Consider the following 22,071-nt stretch of genomic DNA (forward strand, 5'->3'; position numbering starts at 1 on the left):
CAGCTGGGAACACTGGGTTGGGTGGTTGTGCTTTAGGTGGGCATGCAACTTTGTTGTGTTGCTTTTTTTTGTTGACACCACTTTTGAACTGGCTCGTCCGTGTTGATGGGCTCACCTTGCTCATTCGGTGAGCAGATGTGGTAGAAATAACTATTTTTGTACAATGTTTATTTTTTTAGTACATCAGTTTGGCTGAAATCTGTGGTGCTTCCACCTGCTGAACACAGAATAAATTATAAGTACCAGTCTTGGCTGCTTAACACAGCTCATATTACATGTGTAAAAATTATTGTAGGCTATTGTATTGTACAGTATCTGTAAATAATCGTGTTTCTCCTCTGTTCCTTAATATCTACAGATATGACAATGATTTCAGCATAAAATATCCTTTAACATGACTTTTTTCATTTCATTACATGAAGCACTGCAACACCTGATGTCCTCTGAATCCACTGTGGCAGCAGCAACAAGGTGGAGATCGGCAGCTTCAGGCTGGTCAACATGATAATATTGAGTCAATTTCTATATCCATTATGGTTTGTAAAATGAACACTGTTATCACAACAATGTTCATCTTTTACTTTCTGATTTGATAAACTTTAGATAAAAAGTATTTTCTTTTTTGTCATAAGAGACAGAACACGGTCAGCACAGCTGTGTCCCTCAGGTTCGTCCGTCCCTAATAAAATGACAGGAAACATAAAAGTATGGCATTATTGCCGAGATAAGTGTTACTTTCAAACAAAGTCTATGTCCTTATATTCTGTGGATATTCAACTATGTATTTGAATATGGTTTGGGATTAAACAGTGTACTACAATGAATGTGCAGTATGGAGTTCTTTCACATTAAAAGTATTGCATTTATAATGTAATGCATCATGTGCAATCATTTGCTTTAATTGTTAGTAAGTTATGAAAACAGGTCTATACCTGGTAGGTAAACTGTTCATTCATAAATAAAGTCCAGCTCAACAAGTTTCACACTGCAGCAGCTGCACTAACGTTATTTCTGAACCAATAATCTAATAAAACATTATTACTGAAGTTACCCACAGTAACGTAGTCAAGCCAAATAGGGTGGGGAGCTGAACAACTTTACATAACGTTAAATATCTTACTTGGTGGAGCTCATTCACTAAACACACAGTCGCCTTCAGTTTAAAATATTTATCACCATAAACTCTAACGCTCCTCTCTCCGCTGTGTGAACCGCTTCATGTCATGCCGCTCCCGTTAGCATTGCCATTACTGCTGGTATGTTGCCTGGAGGTTAGCGGAGCTAAGCTAACCAGCCAGGTACAGAGACAATGATACCTGCTCATCACTACTGACACGTAAATAAAAGGCAGTACTTTACACACCACAGACACTTCTCCGTCAGGACAATCAGCCGAACAACAAACGATAATATTAACATGTGAGTGAAAACTCCTCCCCAGACCCGGTTGCGTTCGGTGACGGGAATTAGCCTGTTAGCTCAGGTGAAGCCGAGCAGACCACAGGCTAACCGCCAGAGTGACAAGCTAACGGTGACGTCACGTGTCAATCAAGTGATAATTATTCACAATTTCAAACCTCTGTATTACCCCCCCCCCAAGAGTTGTTACGAAGGAAGAACTTACTGATTGAGACTAAAACCGTTTTTTGAACCAGGCTGTAAACAGGTTTAGTTCTGCTCTAAAGTCTGGCGTTTTAACATGGGAGTCAATTCCCATTGACTACCTCTTGGAGCCAGCCTCAAGTGGCCACCCAGTGAACTGCAGTTTTTTGCACTTCCGCATTGGCCTCAGCGCTCAGCCCGGGATGTTGCCGCTTGGTGTGGAGCCAATGCTAGCGGCCCTGCCTCCCCCCACAGAGACAAAGAGACTGGATGACTGACAAGAGGGTTCATTCCGCTATGGAACAAACGCCCCCAGGTGCTGAGACCGAGCACAGAGTGAACCCTCTTGTCATTCAGCCTGCTTGGAGGCAAGAGAAGAGGAAAACAAACGCGCATGCACATGGCAATATATCGAGGTTGGAAAAATTATCGAGTTCATTTTAATTTATCGTGTGATTAATTGATTTATTGATTATTTGCCCAGGCCTATTCTCTATTGATAAAGAGTTTATGTAGATTTAACATGATTAATGTACTATAATTCATTTTTTGAGATTTGAGAAAATTAAGATGAATGCTCTGATCCAACTTATCGTAGGTCAGGTTTTTTGATGGACCCATTGAGAGTTTGACCTACCTGGATGTTGGAGCCAGTCAAAGTTTGATGGCGAGCCAGACCCCGGAGGATACTTAGAGATACTACGCCGTGGAACCTGAATCCTTTTACACTTCACATACATACACACACCATCCACGCAACAGTGCGGTGGGACTGATTTTCCACCTTCACGGTGTTGACTGAACAGTGACTGAAAACAGGTGAACTGAACTTTAGAAAAAACGCAGCTGTAAAACTTTATTTTATTTTTTATTTTCTATACTTACCTGGGTAAGAGTTGTGATAATTTGTCTGATTGATGTTTTTATTCATCCTTCCCATCCTGTAATAGATAGGGAAGCGTTATTGTTTCTTAAGGAGTATACTGAGTTTGTCTCATTCCTGTGTCATCGTTTGATCAATCCTGGGCTCCATAGTCGATCTTAGAACTTCTGATTTCACTGGTTATTGAACCTAGTTACTATTTTTCAGTACTATTCTCTTTTCCTCTCAGAGGGGTTACACTTGTATAGTTTTATTTCATAATACATTGGTTCATTCATTTGTATTTATCAGCATGTAAGCTTGTTGCAGTGTCTCAAACCCAGTTTCTCATCAATGTCACAGAAGAACAACAGTGAAATGGACTGCTACACACCAGAATTTTAGGGACCTGAGGGCAGAAAGTGACCTTACTTTGGAGGAGATGGATGACAAGGAGTTGTTGGACATGATCTGGGCAGTGGTCAACAAACTGTCAGAGGACACAAATAACCATCCACTTCCTCAAGATGTCCCTGCTCAGGAATGGCATGACTTGTTCAACTGGACTGGTTCTGATGAGGACCCCCCCCCCAATAGCATCACCTCTCAGCTTGGAGCAGCATCCTCCTGAAACCCAATGGTGAACTGGCTGCTGCCATAAACCACCAGCAGCTAAGTGTCCTGCAGTCAGGCCCCATGTTCAGCCAGGCAGGGCCTCACATCCAGACACAGGTAAGGTACTAACTATAGGTTAGAGAGCGATTCAGAGGAACTTTATCAATACCTGTATCAAGAAAGATACTTATTAATGGAGGAGGGGGTAATTCATGAGTACTCAGAGTAGTGAACCTGACTGAGTATAGAGACGTTTACATTGGTAGAAACCTCCTGTTAGGCACGAAGAAATTCTTCTTTCATTAAATTGTAAAAACTGTGCATGATTGATTTCTTCTGTAGTTGTTTAAAGAATCAGTGGTGTCAGTGATAGTGCTGTGCTTTAGAGTTCTGGGAAACACCACAGAGCAACTACAGGTTACAGATATTATTCATCTTTGGTTCATCATGTTCAGGAGGACAATATTAAGATCAGGACAGAGATTATACAAGGCTGGCTTAGGTATAAATGTGTGTGGTGGTGGTTTTAACTCTCTGACACCAAGGGGACAGATGACACAGAGGATGCAGGTTGTCTTATCTCTTATTTTGTGTCTGTTCTTGTCTCCAGTTCAACAATGTGCCATCATGGAAGCTGACCAAACACCTGGAGGTGAGGCTGGCTCCTGTTGGATTATTGTAAGTATCACACACATTAATGCAAACACACACAAACACACCTCTGAGCTACTGTTTCTATTTGTCTTCTTATGTGTCTGATTGTGTTTATGTAGCAAAGGAAAGGGGGTTTACGGGGCTCCAGGAGACAGACTTCCTTTTCCCGTGAACAACCGCCACTCACAGTAAGTCTGCCTGACTAGTTCACAATCACCTTTTCTGTCATGAATTTATATTTCTTCGATTGAGATGCTTTCATGTTCTTTTCTTTCCTCACACTTTTAAACATTGGTAATTCATGCTTTCTGTGTTTTTTCTGTTTTTCCACAGAAAGAGAAAATGTGAGAGCTAGCAGGATGATGACATGCCGTATGTCAAGCTTTCGAAGACGGAACAGACACTAAACGCTGTTGCTGAGCTCGAAACTCCTGACTGTGCAGTCGTTGAGCCCAACGTTGAAAAGAGAGTATGTGTCTTTGCTTTGTAGGTTTGAGACTCTGTGTCACACAAACCTCATCCAGCTGTGTCTATGACCACACTTCTAAAACTGTTCTCTAACTATAATTCTTGACATCATGACACATCTATATACCCAGATTTAACTTGTGCAAAACAAGAAAGACACCAGTTCATTGTTGATATATGCATTATGATACATACCAAATAGATATTAGAAATATAATAAAACAAATGATTTACCGAAATAAAATTAAAATCGCATTTATAAAAATACTATATATATATATATATATATATATATATATATATATATATATATATATATATATATACATACAGATATACATGCAGATATACATGCATTTATACATGCATTTATACTTCTGACCAAATGTATTTACGCAAATATTTTAATGACCTATTTTTCTTATAGTAGAGTAGGTTTTAATGATGTGACTTTACTTTTACTTTTGTTAATATAAAGTATTCTGTTACATTTCATTACTGGATGAATAAGAAGTATTTCAGTGGGCAGAGAAGAGACGGGGACTTTGATACTGATTATAAAGACTCAGTATAGTGTATGACTTGCTTATGGATGAGGCACTGATACAATCCTGGATGAAAACTATTATAACTAACAGGTTGTGGTTTTAACTCTCTGACACCAAGGGGACAGATGACACAGAGGATGCAGGTTGTCTTATCTCTTATTTTGTGTCTGTTCTTGTCTCCAGTTCAACAATGTGCCAGCAGTGGAGCTGACCAAACACCTGGAGGTGAGGCTGGCTCCTGTTGGATTATTGTAAGTATCACACACATTAATGCAAACACACACACACACACACCTACCTCTGAGCCTCCGTTTGTATCTGTCTTCTAATGTGTCTGATTGTGTTCATGTAGCAAAGGAAAGGTGATTTATGGGGCTCCAGGAGACAGAGTTCCTTCTCCCTGTCCAGACACAGGAGGCTCTGGAAGAGATGGCAGCTGACACTGTCGCTGTTGTCCAGACACAGGAGGCTCTGGAAGAGATGGCAGCTGACACTGTCGCTGCTGTCCAGACACAGGAGGCTCTGGAAGAGATGGCAGCTGACACTGTCGCTGCTGTCCAGACACAGGAGGCTCTGGAAGAGATGGCAGCTGCCGTTGCTGTCAAGGCACAGGGGGCTCAGGAGACGATGGCAATGGAATTGAATGCTGCAAGAAAAAGCTCTCTGTCAGCTCTCCTGTTTTCTACTATGGATTATCCAATGCATCTAGTTGAGGACAATCTTCTTCTCCAAAATTCAGTTAAAATAAAAAAATTTTTTTTACAATGGTACTTTAAGCTCCTGAAGTTTGTTACATTCTCCTATTTGTTTTAACCTGTAATGGAAATTACATTTAATTGCATGAGCGGACAATGGTTGACCAAATTGTTAATCTAAAAAGGGTAACCTTAAGGTTTATGATGGTGGCTTAAGAGACACAGAAATTGCCACCACAATATCCAACCAGATGTTTTTTCATTTATCCGACCACCTCTCGTTTATTCGACCGGACGTCGTTGCTCCGGTCAGGTTTCTCATTTATCCAATCACATGTTGTATATCCAACCAGATATTTTGTCATTTATCTGACCACCTCTCGTTTATCCAACCGGACATTGTTGCTCCGACCAGGTTTCTCATTTATCCAATCACATGTTGTATATCCAACCAGATATTTTGTAATTTATCCAACCACCTTTTGTTTAAAAAAATGAGAAACCTTGGTGAGACAAACAAGGGGTGTTTGGTTAAATTTATGAAGTGGGATGATTCATATCTGTACGGACATTTTAAGGTCCTCATCAGTGCATAAAAGCAGAAGAGATCATTCTTCTCTTGGTTTCTCCTCAGAAACAGATCTCTGTCTGCTCGACAAGCTTTAAAATGATGGAGTACATGACAGTGGTTGTCCGATGGTGCCGTGTGCCACAGCCTCACATCAATTAACCCACATCAGGTCTTGGTGGTACATGAGCAGGTTGAACTGTACAGAAAATGAGACCCAGCATTTGAGAGTTATTTGCGCTCACCTATCCAGCGCTGGTGTTTGGAGCTTTATAGCCAAAGTGTTCTCTACAATGAAGAAGCTATGGGCAGACCCGACGTTTAATCTATTGGGCTCTGGAGCTTTTGAGTTATTGTTGACAGATAAACAACCATTGACTGAAATTGTCAACCAATATAGTGTCACATACACTGAGATTCAGCCAGGAGTTAGTTTCTACGAAAATGTCATTAAGACAGTAGCATTGGTGAAAGCGTGCAGTCGGACCCTAAGAAAAGAGCTGACCGTTGCAGACCATAGGATGATGTTTAAGCTATCCTGCAGACATGTAAGTACTGAGCACATCCTCTCTTAAACTTTTTTTTTCTCAAAAAAAAAAAGAAAAGTTTATATACTCCTTTTCCACAAATCGTTTGTTTGTTTCATGTCACCCTGACAGGAACCCCACAGCCTGGTAGTGTTGCCACCTGGGTCTGCCACCAACTTGATCACAGTGCGATGCGATTTTTACATTTGTGTATGTTTAATTGCATGATGTATGTATGTGAATAACTGACCAAAGAGTTGACCAAATTGTTAATCTAAAAGGGTAACCATAAGGTTTATGATGGTGGCTTAAGAGACTTGAGTTTTATGGACTCGAGAAACCACAACTTTATGGTATCTCTTGGTATCTCTTATTGGGATCTCACACCTGGGGTCTCACAGGGGGGTCATCCACAGAACATGTAAACAAATGGACAGGATATCTCCTCCACTGAGAGAAACTACAGGAGGGTAATAAATACCTTTGCATGCTTAGTGGGAGGGGGCTGCGAGTTATAGAAACACTGATTCACCTATGTTCTTTGCTCATTTGTGCATGTCATTCAGGTGATGTGTACTGATGAGTCCATCTGCAGATGCTGAATTAAACTTTCAGAAAGTAGTGTTTGACTTTGTGCTTGTTTCACAGAAATTGCCACCACAATTTTGGTGTTGTCGGCAGGATCACTCTTGTGAGAAGACACTCTGTATCTCAGGGCTGAAAGGTAAAACTGAGCAGGGAGTCTGGGACTCTGACCTCAACCTCCCTGACAAAAGAAGGTAGAGACGTGAGGACCTGATGCCTGAGAACCAAAGAGTGCTCTCACTGCTGTGATCCAGCGGACCAATTAGCACAAACACACTGTCTTTCTGGGAAGACAAATTCAGAAGGGAAACGGTTCTCTCACAGGGTGAGTGACAGACGTGTCGGCATGGCAAGGTTTGGAACCGATGTAGAATCAAGGAAGCTTCGGGTGTTCTTGGAGATCACGGGTGGTCTTGGAGACCACAGAGTTAATATAGAATAAGCCTGTTGGTGATCTTAGAGAAGGTCACATAGTTAATTGGGAACTAATGAGTATGGTATTAGAATAAGCAGGTTGGTGATCTGAGAGGAGGTCACAGAGTTAAGGAGTATGGATATATACAAGATATAATAATAGGAATATACGGAGTGTTTGTTGATTTTAATACACTTGTTATATTGTGTTCTGACGTCGAGTTCATGATTTAACAAACTATGATATAATATAGTAAATAGAGTTTTGCACTGGAGATGTGACTGGGACTGAAGGACTGAGACCTGAGCCAGGATCATCTCGACACTGCGATGAATCTGCTTTAAGAAGAGAGAGAGAGAAGTTCTCAACCCCCAAAGGTAAGTAAAGGTAAGTACATTTAAGTAAACTTAAGTATATTAGGGGTATAATTGGCTTTTTGAGGTTATTAAGAAAGACTTAAATCCTAAAATTAAAATCCTAACAACACATTTTTAACAAAAGTAAATTAAAAAGAATGGATTAAAATAAATTAGGGAATTTCTAAATGTCTTTTCCCATATCAGCACAACTTTGGTCCTCCAAATTTTGTATTTTGTTGAACAAATGGGGAGTTTAAATTGATAAATAAGAGTTATGTTAAAACTGCTGAGACAACCTATTAGAGAAATGGGTTTAAACATTGGTAAAGGAAAGAAAGATAAGGATAATGCTAATCCACTTCAACTTTCTTTTCTTAATGTTCAGTATATGTTAATAAGTGATGGTAAGCGTAGAGTTAGAGAGGAAAGAGTTAGAGAGGAACGACTTAGTGAGGACAAATTAGAAGGAAAAAGAAATGTAGGGATATTTGTACTGGAGCGTGTGAATTTGGGTTAACTGAAGTGAATATCAGGGACAGTTTACAGAAGGTAGGGATTGAACTAATCTCCAAGTCTCAGTGTGTCCGACTAGACCCTGATCTGGTCTCAGCTCCACCGAGAGGACAACTACAGCCAGCAGCGGTGCAGTGTGATGACCAGCAGGACACTCAGCTGCTACCGGTGCAGAGGGCGCAGGCGGCAGCTCCAGCTGTCCCTAACCTCCATCCTGACCTCGACCTTGTTGCAGCAGAGGAGGTGGATAGGCCTCCATCATGCACCACTCACATACTCCACGGCGCACCGGGAAGGAGGCAATTTATGATTTGAATGCAACCCTGCAAGCACCGATGGTGGAGGTGGCTGCAGGAGATGGAAACACTCAGCTGATCTACAGACCATGGACATTCACCAATATGAAAGAACCTACCATTTCATCTCTCCCACAAGTGTTAAGTGGGGGAGCGGTATGCAGTGCAACTGGAACCAGCAGTGAACAGCAGAGACTGCTGATGACTGAGATGGGGACTCAGTATTCGAAAGTGGCAAGATCCGTCTCTGCACAGGAGCGGAGAATGGTGAATCCAGCATGGGGTCATGCTGATCATGCAGAAAAACTCTTGAACAGCAAGACAAAGAAAAAGGACAGCTGGCAGCATATCAAAACCAAGTCTGCGGGCACAAGAAAGGTCATGGACGGAGAGGAAGGGGACGTGGAAGAACTGACGCTTGTTTCAAATGTGGCAAAATTGGACATTAGATCAGGGATTGTCCTGAGAACCAATACACATAGTGCGATTGAGTAGCGGTGGAGCTGGGGACAGTATATAGAGAGATACACTGTACCATTGTTTTGTTAAAATGAGGTTAAGGAAATTTTAAACATTAATTTTTGTTGTCACCACGCTGGCTGATAGATTTTATTGGTAGAGATTTGATGTGTTCATTGAGTAATATGCTAATTTTAACATCACAAGGCGTAGATGTAACTAGAGGATTTGATATATGCATATCAATGGAAGATTCTGAACTCTTCCCTCACCTCTGTAAGTAACACTTTCTTGTGTGTTCAATCATTGTGTTGTCTCAGTAGCTTAGATTGACTGACTGGAAAGGTATCAAATTCTGATCTCCATGTTCTATAAGGCAAAGGAGAACAAAAACAATTGGTATTGAAAGTTTTGGAACTTTGGACCAAAAGGGGTTATGGGAAGGGAAAAAACATCTGATCCCAATTATAATAATAATTTAATCAGAGGTTTAGAGGTAAATCACAAAAGATTTCTGCAGTGATAAATGCAGTTATCTTAAAACAGTTCTTAAAACAGATCAGATCATTATAGCAGGTGATTTCAATATTCATGTAGATGTTGCCAATGACAGCCTTAGTTCAGCATTTAAATCAATAATAGACTCGATTGGTTTCACTCAACATGTGAATCAACCGACCCACTGCCTGAATCACACTCTTGATCTTGCCCTGACATATGGCATTGACATAGAAAATATAACTATTCCAACAGAACCCTCTTCTGTCTGACCATTTTTTACTTACATTTGAATTCAGAATTGTTAATTACGTCAATTCTGGACGGAAATTCTACTATAGTCGATGTCTATCCGACAAAACTGTTCACAAATTTAAAGAACTGCTCCCCTCTTCCCTTCCCTCTCAGCCATGTGTCAGTACTATACAAGAAGATTATCAAGACCTTACTCCCACACTTTAAGGAAAATGTTTAAGGAAAATGTTTTTAAACATCTTTTTTTACTTAAAAACAACATAAACAGTAGTGCTGTCTTGAGGTAGACATTAGAATACAGACAAGCGTGTCCTCCTTAGTTTACAGATTTTGTGCGAGAAACACCAGCCTGTCAACGGCATCTGGCTTCAGAGATGCTCTGTGGCAGGTCACAATATTGCCACTGCAGCTGAAAACCCTTTCGGAGGGTGAACTGCTAGCTGGTACCAAGAGATACTTTTTTGCCAGGTAGCTTAGAGCTGGAAAGACAAATTCATGATCCTTCCACCACTTGAGGGGATCAGTGTCACTCTCCACACTTGCTGACTGCAAGTAACTTGACAGTTCATTTTCAATAGCCCCCCTCTTGGTTGGTGCAGTGGTGGTTGCTGTGCGCTGCTTGAAGAAGCTTGCCAGTGTCTTCTTAGCTTTTGGTGCCACTGCTGCTGCTTCTCCATCTGCAGGCTCAGGCACAGTAGGCACACGTAAGTAAGGCTGCTGACAGCTGCTCTGATCAGCCAGTAGCGTCTCCACCTCCAAGACAGCTCTGTGCTTCAATGCATCGACCTTTTCACTTGGGATGTAGGTGGTCCTGAACCGTGGATCCACAAATGAAGCCATCTCCAGTAGGTCAGTAGTGGCTGGTTCAGAATACTTACTGTTGAGGTACTCAACAATGCTGGTCTTGATCGATTTGCGAAGCTCGCTATCACCCTCTTCACATGCCAGGAGACTTTCGTTAAAAAGGTGCAGCACAGGTTTCACATATGATAGAGTGATGTACTCCTCACCTGACAAAGCATCGGTAAAGTCCTGGAGAGGTTTCAGGACCTTTTGGACTGCTTCTAGGACCTCTAAGTCCTGCCAGGTAGGGACAAGGTGTCTGGTCTTTATGTCACTAGACAGGACTTTGGCTAGTGCTCCTTCCTGCTCCAGGACTCTCTCTATCACCTGCTGCCTTGACCCCCAGCGTGTGGCAGACTCGGTTATGAGTTTGTGACTTGGCAGACCCAGCTGAATCTGGACTTCAGCAAGATGTCTCCTTTTCTTCCAGCTGTATGAAAAACAGCTTACAACTCTTTTGCACAGAGAAATGGCCCGAGTGACGCGCGTGTCATTCATGCCATGTCCTGTCAGAATCATAAAAAACTATTAATTAAATGGGTTTATGCGAGAAATTCAACTCTGGTTTCACTTTAACACACTCATACAGCCAAGTGCTTTCCAAAATCAAGCTTTAGATTTATTCTACATTAATATTATTTTCTCGTTTTATAGTTTATTTTTTTAATCAACACCAGTCCTAAAAATAAATAATAAATATTATATTCATTTATTTTCTGAATTTTAATCCTGTAAGAGATTTTTATGTATTATTATTTTTGTAGAATTTATAAATGATGACTTTACTATATGTACATTTACTCATGTTTCGTTCTTGTTGTTGTTCTTAGAATGGATGCTATTTTTTAATGCTACTTCATATTTCTACTCCACTAAAAACTCCACACTGTTTAGGCCTACGTGTGAAAGTTGCAGACAGACACACACAGGAAAATAAGGAAAAACTAACATTTTAATGTTTTTGTTTAAAGTAAAAAATCTGAATACTCCTTAGAACACTGCACTCACCAATAGCCAGGTGTAATCTGTGACTGAAGTACTGCATCCTCAGCCACTTGTTCAGCTCAACCGCTTTGACGATGTTGCTCCCGTTGTCGGTTGTTATAGCAACCAGATGCTTTTCTTGGAGTTTCCAGCTTGCAATTGCGTCCTGTAGGGCCTCAGCTATATGCTCACCAGTGTGATCCTGGGGGAAATAACTTGTCTGGAGACACACTGTTTTTATCTCCCAGTCTTGAATGAAGTGAACTGTCACGCTCATGTACGGCCCACACGTCCTGCTCGACCACATATCGCTGGTCAACGCAAAATGGGTCACGTTAGCGAGCCGGTCAGCAAGGCTCAGTCTGACTTCATTGTACATTTGTGGCAGTGCTTCTCGTGCAAAGTAGTTGCGACTGGGAAGCTCATATCTCGGGTCCATAGTTTTCAGTAGCTTTTTAAATCCGACTTGTTCCACAGTTGCAATAGGGACCATATCTTTAGCAATGTGATAGCCGCTGCCTAATGTTAGGCAACATTATCAGACAGCACCACATACAATTCCACTGCTATGCAGACGACACCCAATTGTATATTTCCATGAAGCATGATGAATCTAATCGCCTAGTTCAACTTCAGGAATGTCTCAAAGATATCAAGGCCTGGATGACCCAAAATGTTCTACTTTTAAACTCAGTTGTAATTGGCCCTAAACATCTCAAAGAAACACTGTCTGACCAGATAGTCACTTTGGATGGTGTCAGTCTGGCTTCCAGCTCCACTGTGAGGAACCTTGGAGTGTTGTTCGACCAAGACATGTCATTTGACCCCCATATTAAACTAGTGTCTAGGACGGCTTTCTTCCATCTGCGCAATATTACCAAAATTAGAAACATCCTGTCTAAGCAGGATGCTGAAAAACTAGTCCATGCGTTTGTAACCTCTAGATTAGATTACTGCAACTCTCTATTAGCAGGATGCTCCATGAAGACTGTTAAAAGTCTCCAGTTGGTCCAAAATGCTGCAGCACGAGTGCTGACAGGAACTAGAAGGAGAGATCATATCACTCCTGTCTTAGCTTCCTTACATTGGCTCCCGGTAAAATTTAGAATAGAATTCAAGATCCTGCTCGTCACTTTTAAAGCCCTCAACAATCACGCCCCCTCATATATCAAAGAGCTGATAACACCTTATTATCCAAGTAGCTCACTTCGTTCCCAAAACACAGGGTCTCTAGTGGTTCCAAGAGTCTGTAAGAGTAGAGCAGGAGGTAGAACATTTAGCTATCAGGCTCCTCTCCTATGGAACCAGCTCCCACTCTGGGTTCGGGAGGCAGACACTGTCCCAGCATTTAAAGTAAAACTAAAAACCTTCCTCTTTGACAAAGCCTATAGTAAGGGCTGGATCAGGTGAGTCCTGAATCATCCCTTAGTTGTGCTGCTATAGGTTTAGACTGCTGGGGGAACTCCCATTATGCACTGAGCACTTCTTCACTTCCCTCTGTCTCTCTGCCCCCCCCCCCACCTGTTTATTTATTTATTTATTTATTTATTAGTTTTAACAAGTCATCATGTCAAAGTGTCACTTTGTCCTCCCATAGTCCCTCTGGCTCTTCTCTCTATCTCGTTTCAGATAACTCCGGCACCGGGACTGCAGGACAACAACGACTACCATCACCATTGTCATCATTTATTACAATAACTCAGTAATTCATTCATACATCTAATCCTGTTGTAGATCACTACATTGTTATTGTTATAGTCAGCCTTGATACTGATGGTGGTAAATTGTTCCCGGTCTCTCTCTCTCCACCTCATCTCTCTCTTCTCTCCCCCGCTTTCCACCCATCTCTCCTTTCCTCCCCCCTTACTTTTCTTTCCTCACCCCAACCGGTCGAGGCAGATGACCGCCCACATTGAGCCTGGTTCTGCCAGAGGTTTCTCCCTGTTAATGAGGGAGTTTTTCCTCCACAGTCGCCTGTGCTTGCTCATTGTGGGAACTGTTGGGTTTCTCTATGTTAATATTGTTTTAAGGTCTTGACCTTTAAATGTAAAGTGCCTTGAGATAATGTAAATTATGAATTGGCGCTATATAAATAAAATTGAATTGAACTGAACTCCCTCTTGGCTGGACTCCCAGCCTCTGCAGCTAAACCGTTGCAGCGTATCCAGAACGCTGCAGCGCGCCTCGTTTACAATCTTCCCAAATTGTCCGATGTGACCCCCCTCCTCCGTGACCTCCACTGGCTTCCTGTTGGGGCCAGCATCCGATTCAAGATGATGGTGCTGGCCTTCAAGGCCGTCAATGCAACTGCACCTGTCTACCTCCAAACACTAGTCAGACCACATGCCCCAGCGAGAACACTTTGCTCATCTACATAAGCTGGCCGACTGGTACCCCCATCACTGAGAGCAAACAAAGCCCGCTCAGCGAAGTTGCGACCCTTCTCTGTTTTAGCACATCAGTGGTGGAACAAACTCCCGACCAATGTCAGGACAGCGGAATCGCATTCCATCTTCCGCAAAAGACTCAAGACTCATTTGTTCAGACTTCACCTCGACCCTGACTCCTGAGAACTGGAGATGAAGCTGAAACAGCGCCAAAATTTTCAGTGACATTACGGGAGGGGCATTACGTCTATAGTAGTTTAGCACTACCATAGACAATGAATGGGAATGTGTTTAGGGCCGTTTAGCTAAACAATCCACGGCTGCTGCGTGGGAGACAGGGGTCGATTCCCCGATGGAGAGGAACATATTTTTTACATAAAATGTCGAGAATTTCCTGTGAAAGTGAAAGAAATTTTAAAAACTGAATCCACACCTGCATCCACATTAAATGGGTTCCTCCCCTTCCATTCATCAAGTTTGCACAGGATCTAGAAAAGAGGGATTGTAGAGGAGGAAAAGATGTTCTCCATCTCATACATTATTATCTATTTGCTCAGGGTACTTTGTAAAAGACGAATAGAAGAAATATCATCTGAAAGAGGACAACAGTTTTGCTCTACTTCCACTGAATGTTGCTTGGTCAGAACCACTTCTTCCAACTGTCTGATTAAAGTTTTCATGACTTGTTCAGCATAATTTATATAAATAATATATAGATATAGATATATAAATTGTATAGATAATATCAATATACCTCTAGTAGCTGGGTTAAAGAAGACTGTGACTGTGTTGCTCCTCTTCATTGGAGGGATGAACACAAGAACAGCGAGATACTGTAGGACGAGGACACTGAGCCAGTGAGGCACGGCACTGTACTGACTGGCCCTGAACTGGATGTTAGTGATGTGCACCGTCTCCAACAGACTGGCCACCATCAGGATGAGACTGATGCAGAAGAAAACGTCTGCATACGACAGTTCAGTCAACTTTTCAATAACATCATGTATCTTAGCTATGATCTTGTGTTGGAAATGATGTTTACAATAAAACTTGAGGAACCTGTTGTTCACAATAAATTAAACAAATTAATAATTTCTTTTAAAGTCACACTGTCCCGTTGACCAAATAATTGACACACTTTTCAGTGGAACTACTTTCTACCAAGAAATGTTCCCTTTCCAGCATCACAGGGGTCGGACACTCACTGATGAGAGGCGTCCCCCTGGTGATGGGCAGCAGGTTGTTCATGATGAGCAGGATGAGGGTCATCTTGAAGGAGGAGCGGTTTGGGGCCCAATAATACTCAAGATTAAACGTATGATACATCTTACTGTCTGGTTGTTCACGTATATGAGGGGCAGAGGAGATCTCAGCATGTAGATTCCTGAAAAGATCAATGGTTCAGTTACAACCAGTATACTACTGTTTACTTCCTCTATTTACTTTGTATTCTATTTACATGCTGAAAAACACATATGGGTCACAGTGTAGAAATTGTTAAATAAAACTTTTGACTGGGGCTGAGGCCTTAAGACAACAAGACAACAATAGACTTTATTTGTACACATTCACATGGATAGATATAATCTTTTTTTCTTTTTTAGAGTTTATTAGTCTAAGCCAAGAAATATAGCCTATATATCATCAAAAATCATGTACAAATACAGTAACAGAAAATCACAGAGACGGATGTAATTTAATATAAAAAACAAAGAGACACTGTGACACATACATTTGCCCGTCATTTATCTGGTCTTTAGTCAAACAGTCTCTTACCTTTGCTGAATAAAACACCTCACATGTGTAAAGTAGTTGTAGAGCAACATCTGCTGTAGTTTGTTGTTCTTCAGTCACGGAAGTTGAAGGAAAAGTCGAGGAAGAGAGACAGAGATGAAGCTGAAACAGCGCCATAATGTTCAGTCGCCGGGAGGGGCATTACGTCCATAGTGATTTAACACTACCATAGAGAATGAATGGGAACGTGTAAGGGACGTTTAGCGCAGAAGGCCTGTGTTCGATTCCCGGCAATAGACTATTATTAGCCAATTTTTTGTATTTCGAAAGTTGAGCAGATGTAATGTCAGCATGTACTTCTGGAATTGGTTTATTTGTGTAACAGACAATGAAAACCATTTGAAACTTTTTTCTTGAAATATCACTTTTGTAATAATAAGATAGTAAAGTGGGCCTTTTCATGTTTTGAAAAATTTGTGGCAATGACATTGACTTGAAATTGAGAGCAGGCACTGCAAGTCAGAACTGTTCATCAATAGGAAACACAAGCATAGCATTCTGTTTACACGGTATATTTTAGAAGCTCATAGAATCAAGACTGTTCCCTTCAAGTCTAAATCACTTTTGTATTGGGTCTGTTGTTTGCATTAGGGGCCAGCTGGGCTTTTAGCCCCACCCTGCCCGAGGTGTGAGTTGTTGGGCCATGAAGAGGTATATTGTTATCGTGGTAAAAGGCTCAAAGTTAACTAGAAAGTGATTCTGAGATTTACACACTTCCAGCACTACCAGTAATTCTTTCAAAATGACTTTACAAGCGTGGATACGTCATGAGCCATAGTCATCCATAGTTATGCTGCTATAGGCCTAGACGGCTGGGGGATCACCCATCAGGCACCAGAAACCAGCACCTTCTCTCTTCTCTCTCTGCCTTGTTTATTTTATTGTATCTTATTACATGTCTCTAATTCCTTGGGTCTTCTCCTCCCCTCCTTGGTCCATGCTGTGCGGCTCTCCGGAACCCATCCTGGCTCAGGTCCTGATGAGGGATGGACCTAGTGAGGTCACCGGTTTGTCGCAGGGCTAACGTGGAGGGTCATGCACCAGCACTCTCACCTGAGGACCTCTCACCTTTGGAGCCATGTTCACTACTACTACTGCACATGTTGGACCATGAGAGAGGTAGGAGTGCCCGGAGGGACCAACGCGCCCTTGGAAGACCATGCCAACATCCAGGTGGTGATTCCCGGGCTGGATTCAAGCCCATGACCAGAGACTGTGACTCCACCCCCCCTTTATTTCCTTTTGTTCCCCTATATATATATTTTTTCTCCACTCACCCCAACCAGTCCTGGCAGAGGCCGTTGATAGATACATGTAGGGAAAGTAGATTTAGTTCTCGTGGCCAATGTGTTTGATGTGCAAGTGCTGCCAAATATATACAGAATATATCCTTGCTGGCCCATCCACTGCAGACAGAGAGGGGAAAGCTGACATGGAGCTCCGGGATCCCCTCCGTCTCCTGTTTATAATGCATGAAAATCCAACTTAACTGATTAAAGCTTTTGACAAGACCAGTTGATGCAGTCATATTTTTTATTATATATAAAAATATATTTTTATTTCTTGCCGGAGTAGTCCTGGTTTGGGGAGATTATTACAGCTGGAGGTGCAGCGTGCAGGGAGAAGAGGCATGATAACCTGTGTTATGTTATTGCTCATAGTTGTTTTAGCTTTATGGTGTATTTAGTGTTAGTCGTTCAGTTTTGATTGCTTTTTTGTCATAGGGTTAAATATTAAAACCCTATGTTGGAGCTAGTGAAATAGGAAGTATATTCTGGGGATGTATAGTACGAGACCTGAGGAGGTCTTTCTGAGCTTGCTCCACAGAGCGCTGTGTGAGCTTGGGGTTCAGGGGGTTTTTTGTGTTTTTTTTTGTTTTCCCCCTGCGGAGCTACTCACTCTATTCTGTCTGCAAGTGTTCTAAATGAAAGGTAATTGTAACTTCATTAGCTGGAATGTTAAGGGGTTAAATCACCCAGTCTTCTCACACCTAAAGAAGCTCAGGGCTGGGGTAGCCTTTCTTCAGGAAACCCACTTGCATGATTCTGACCAATGGCGATTAGGTAAATGCTGGGCAGGAAAGTTTTTCCATTCTAACTTTAAAGGAAAGCCAGGGGTGTGGCCATCCTTGTTGATAGAAACATTCCTTTTGAGCCCTGCAACATTACAGCAGATAAATTTGGATATTTTACCCATGTTTCAGGCAAGCTTTACAATAAGCAAGTGGTCTTGGCCAATGTGCATGCGCCTAATGTTGATGACGTACAGTTTTTCAATAGATTTTTCTCTGAACTCCCTGATCTAAATTCTAATTTTTTAATTCTCGGGGAGATTTCAATTGTTATTTGGATGCAGTATTAGACCGCTCCTCACCTAAACCTACCACTCTCAGCAAATCCGCCAGTTACATTAAAGCATTTCTTGATGATTTTAGCCTTTCTGATCCCTGGCGGTTCTTGTATCCTACAGGAAGAGAATATTCCTTCTTTTCCCATGTCCACCACACTTACACTCGAATTGATTATTTTTTTATAGATAATAAATTCATCTCAAACCTTAAGTCATGTAAATACGAAAGTATTGTTATTTCTGATCACGCTCCCCTGGTTCTGGTACTAGCTTTTCCAGATGCTGACTATACAAGGAGACACTGGAGACTAAATCCATTGTTACTCTCCGACGAGAGCTTTCTCTCACACATCTCTACACATATTAAAACTTTTTTAAGCATCAATAGAACACCTGATGTGTCTAATAAAACAATTTGGGAAGCTATGAAAGCGTACTTAAGAGGAGAAATTATATCATTCTCAGCATATAAAAACAAGTGCTCAAAGCAGAAACAGACTGACATTGCTAATCAGATTTTAAACATAGATAAACAACATGTAAATTCACCTTCACCTGATCTGTACAAGGAGCGCTTGAAACTTCAGGCCGAATTTAACGTTCTTTCCTCTCATGAAGTCGAAAGTCTCTTACTTCGGAGTAAAAGTAACTATTATGAGCACGGTGGAAAAACTGGCAAACTCCTGGCTACTCAGCTGCGTGGGTTGAGAATGAACCAATTTATTGCTGGAGTACAGACTGATAATGGATGTATAACATCTGACAAGAAAGAGATTAATGACAAGTTTAGAACTTTCTACTCAAATTTATACTCTTCAGATTGTACAGCAGACTTTAATATTATGGAAAACTTCTTTATGTCCTTGACTCACCGTCCCTTTCTCAAGACCTGAGAAATAACCTGGATGCGCCCATCACCCAGGAGGAAATTTCAGCAGCTATATCTTCTATGCAATCAGGTAAATCCCCTGGCCCAGATGGGCTTCCATCAGATTTCTTTAAAAAAAATGCTGCTGATCTAGCCCCCGTCCTGTGCTCAGTGTTCTCTGATTCCTTAAACTCAGTTGCACTCCCTCCCTCGTTCAATCAGGCCTGTATCTCCTTGTTGCTGAAAAAAGGCAAAGACCCACTAGATTGTGCTTCATACAGACCGATTTCATTGCTAAACACAGATGTAAAGATCCTCGCCAAAGTTTTGGCCCACAGACTGGAGGATATCCTTCCTTCTGTAATATCGCCAGATCAAACTGGTTTTATTAAAAGACGCCAGTCGTTTTACAATATGTGTCGGCTATTTAATATTCTGTACTCCCCCAAACATGTGGATTCAGAGTGCCTTGCCTCTATGGATGCTGAGAAGGCATTTGATATAGTAGAGTGGAATTATCTTTTTTTTTACACTTGGAAAATTTGGTTTCGGTTCTGTCTTTTTGTCCTGAATCAAAACATTGTATAAATGTCCTTCAGCCTCTGTTTTGACCAATAGTCATTACTCTGAATACTTTGATTTACACCGTGGGACCCGGCAGGGTTGCCCACTAAGCCCACTCCTTTTCGCAATTGCCATTGAGCCTCTTGCAATTGCCTTACGTAGCAACGGGCGGGTACAGGGAATATGGAGGGGAGGAGTCGAACATAAAGTCTCGCTGTATGCAGGCGACCTACTTCTGTTTGTTTCAAAACCAACCACTTCTCTACCAGAAGCCCTCACGATCTTAGATAATTTCAGTCAATTTAAATAAAAGCGAACTATTCCCAATTAATAAAGAAGCTCTTAAACTTAACTATACCCATCTCCCATTGAAGGTGGTGAAAGATCAATTTAATTACCTCGGAATTTGTGTCACCAGAGAATTCAAAAACTTGTTTAAATCAAATTTTCTCACTTTATTTGATCAGGCAAAACAGATTTTGTCTCTGTCCCTTATTGGAAGAATAAACTCGATTAAAATGACATTGCTTCCAAAGTTCCTCTACTTGTTTCAATGTCTTCCCGTTCTCATCCCCAAATAATTTTTTAGAGCCCTTGACTCATTATTGATATTTTACATTTGGAATGGTAAACACCCTCGGCTGGGGAAAGCATTTCTCCAAAGATCCAAGCAGGCAGGGGGAATGGCTCTGCCTAATTTCCAGTACTACTACTGGGCAGTGAATATTGGGTGTTTGTTATTTTGGAGACATTTCCATCTCAAACCCACTTCCCCGGCCTGGGTTACAATGGAGGTCTGTGCCAGTAACCCTGTTTCCTTACCTGCCCTCTTAGGTGCCGCACTTCCACTTGCTTCGGATATTCCCAAGAGCAACCCAGTAGTTAAACACTCCCTGTTAATCTGGGGCCAATTTAGGAAAAGTTTTGGACTACAGCTTTTTTCACTTAAAAGCCCAATTGCTGCTAACCATCTATTTGCTCCTTCAATGGCTGATGGCGCATTCAATATTTGGCACAGAAAAGGTTTGAGATGCTTTGAAGATCTATACATTGATAATTGTTTTGCGAGCTTTTCTCAACTAAAAGAAACTTTTTGGCAATTTTTTTGCCAAAACCCACTTTTTTAGATTTTTACAAATTAGGACTTTTATACAGCGCTTAACGACCCAATTTCCTTATAAACCCCCAGTTACCCCTGTTGATATATTTCTTTCTGTTAACCCCACCTCTAAAGGTATCATGTCCAATCTATATAACCTTATTTCCAAACTGCACTGCTCTTCAGTGGCAACTATAAGAACTGCTTGGGAGCAAGACCTAAATTACACCTTTACAGAGGACACATGGGACTTGGTGCTTGATCGGATACACTCCTCTTCTATGTGTTCTTGACATGCACTTTTACAATTTAAAGTAGTGCATCGAATCCACATATCAAAAACCAAATTAGCGCGAATGTATCCTGATGTCGACCCTACATGTGATAAATGTAAAGGCGTACCTGCCTCACTCTACCACATGTATTGGACATGTCCCTCTTTAGGTAACTTTTGGACATTGGTTTTCCATGCGTTATCAGATATCCTCCATCATCGAATTGAGCCCAATCCCATGACTGGTATTTTTGGCATTGCTCCAGATTTGAACTTACATAAAGCTATGCTCAACTTTCTTGCTTTTGCCTCTTTATTAGCCCGACGAGCTAATTCACTTAAGTGGAAGGACCCAGCTCCTCCTTGCTGTTCACATTGGCTCAGAGACATGATATCCTGCATGAATCTAGAGAAGATTAGATACACTATTCGGGGATCAGAAAACAAATTCTACAGAATATGGCGCCCCTTCTTGGTATTTTATGAAAAACCTTCAACAATAATTTTTGACCCAGCTCCGAAAGCTGCCTGAAATGGACCACACTAAATGTCTGATTACTAGCAGCCAGTTTGTGCTAGGGTGAAAAGCTGATAGTGTTGGGAAGAGGAGAGTCTAATCTTTAATTTGGTGCATAAAGGCAAAATTAAGCAAAATTTTTCTACTTGTCAGAGCCACTGTACCAGGCGATGTACGAGTTCTTACCCCTTTTGCAAAATAACTTCCGCAAAATCCCACCCCCCCAACCGAACTCCACTCCCCGCCCGCTCTCCGCTTCCCCAACGGGCGCTGACCTTCGGAGACGTGTGCATTTATCAGACCCGTGGTGCCCCGGCTGCTTTGGTGACACTAGATGACCTCGAACTGATCGCTGGCCCTCGTGGTGGCGACGTCTCATTCGAATGTCTGCCCTATCAACTTTCAATGGTACTTTTTGTGCCTACAATGACCACAGGTAACAGGGATTCAGGGTTCGATTCCGGAGAGGGAAC

General features: G+C 41.6%; 1 protein-coding gene and 1 long non-coding RNA gene across 2 annotated transcripts; one reads left to right on the plus strand and one right to left on the minus strand.

Annotated features, from left to right (window-relative positions):
* Positions 1 to 3,626: 3,626 nt before the first annotated feature.
* LOC138411154 (uncharacterized) lies at positions 3,627 to 4,196 on the plus strand. The gene is made up of 3 exons (XR_011243801.1): positions 3,627 to 3,757; positions 3,853 to 3,921; positions 4,067 to 4,196. It is a non-coding gene; the product is annotated as an uncharacterized lncRNA (long non-coding RNA).
* Positions 4,197 to 10,240: 6,044 nt separating this feature from the next.
* LOC138411099 (E3 SUMO-protein ligase ZBED1-like) lies at positions 10,241 to 12,239 on the minus strand. Its single transcript, XM_069529748.1, has 2 exons — positions 11,771 to 12,239; positions 10,241 to 11,268 (listed from the first exon to the last, which is right to left on the minus strand). The coding sequence occupies exons 1-2, from the start codon at positions 12,237 to 12,239 to the stop codon at positions 10,241 to 10,243; spliced, it is 1,497 nt and encodes a 498-aa protein (XP_069385849.1).
* Between the last annotated feature and the right edge of the window lie 9,832 nt (positions 12,240 to 22,071).

Source organism: Paralichthys olivaceus, chromosome 8 (genome assembly GCF_024713975.1).
Source record: "Paralichthys olivaceus isolate ysfri-2021 chromosome 8, ASM2471397v2, whole genome shotgun sequence".
Lineage (NCBI taxonomy): Eukaryota > Metazoa > Chordata > Actinopteri > Pleuronectiformes > Paralichthyidae > Paralichthys > Paralichthys olivaceus.

Excerpts from the sequence above, each read along its gene's own strand:
- LOC138411099 (XM_069529748.1), bottom strand. The coding sequence starts at position 12,239 with ATGGTCCCTATTGCAACTGTGGAACAAGTCGGATTTAAAAAGCTACTG. Across the intron at positions 11,269-11,770 it reads CAGATTACACCTGGCTATTG|GACATGGCATGAATGACACG; the intron begins GTGAGTGCAGTG and ends TGATTCTGACAG.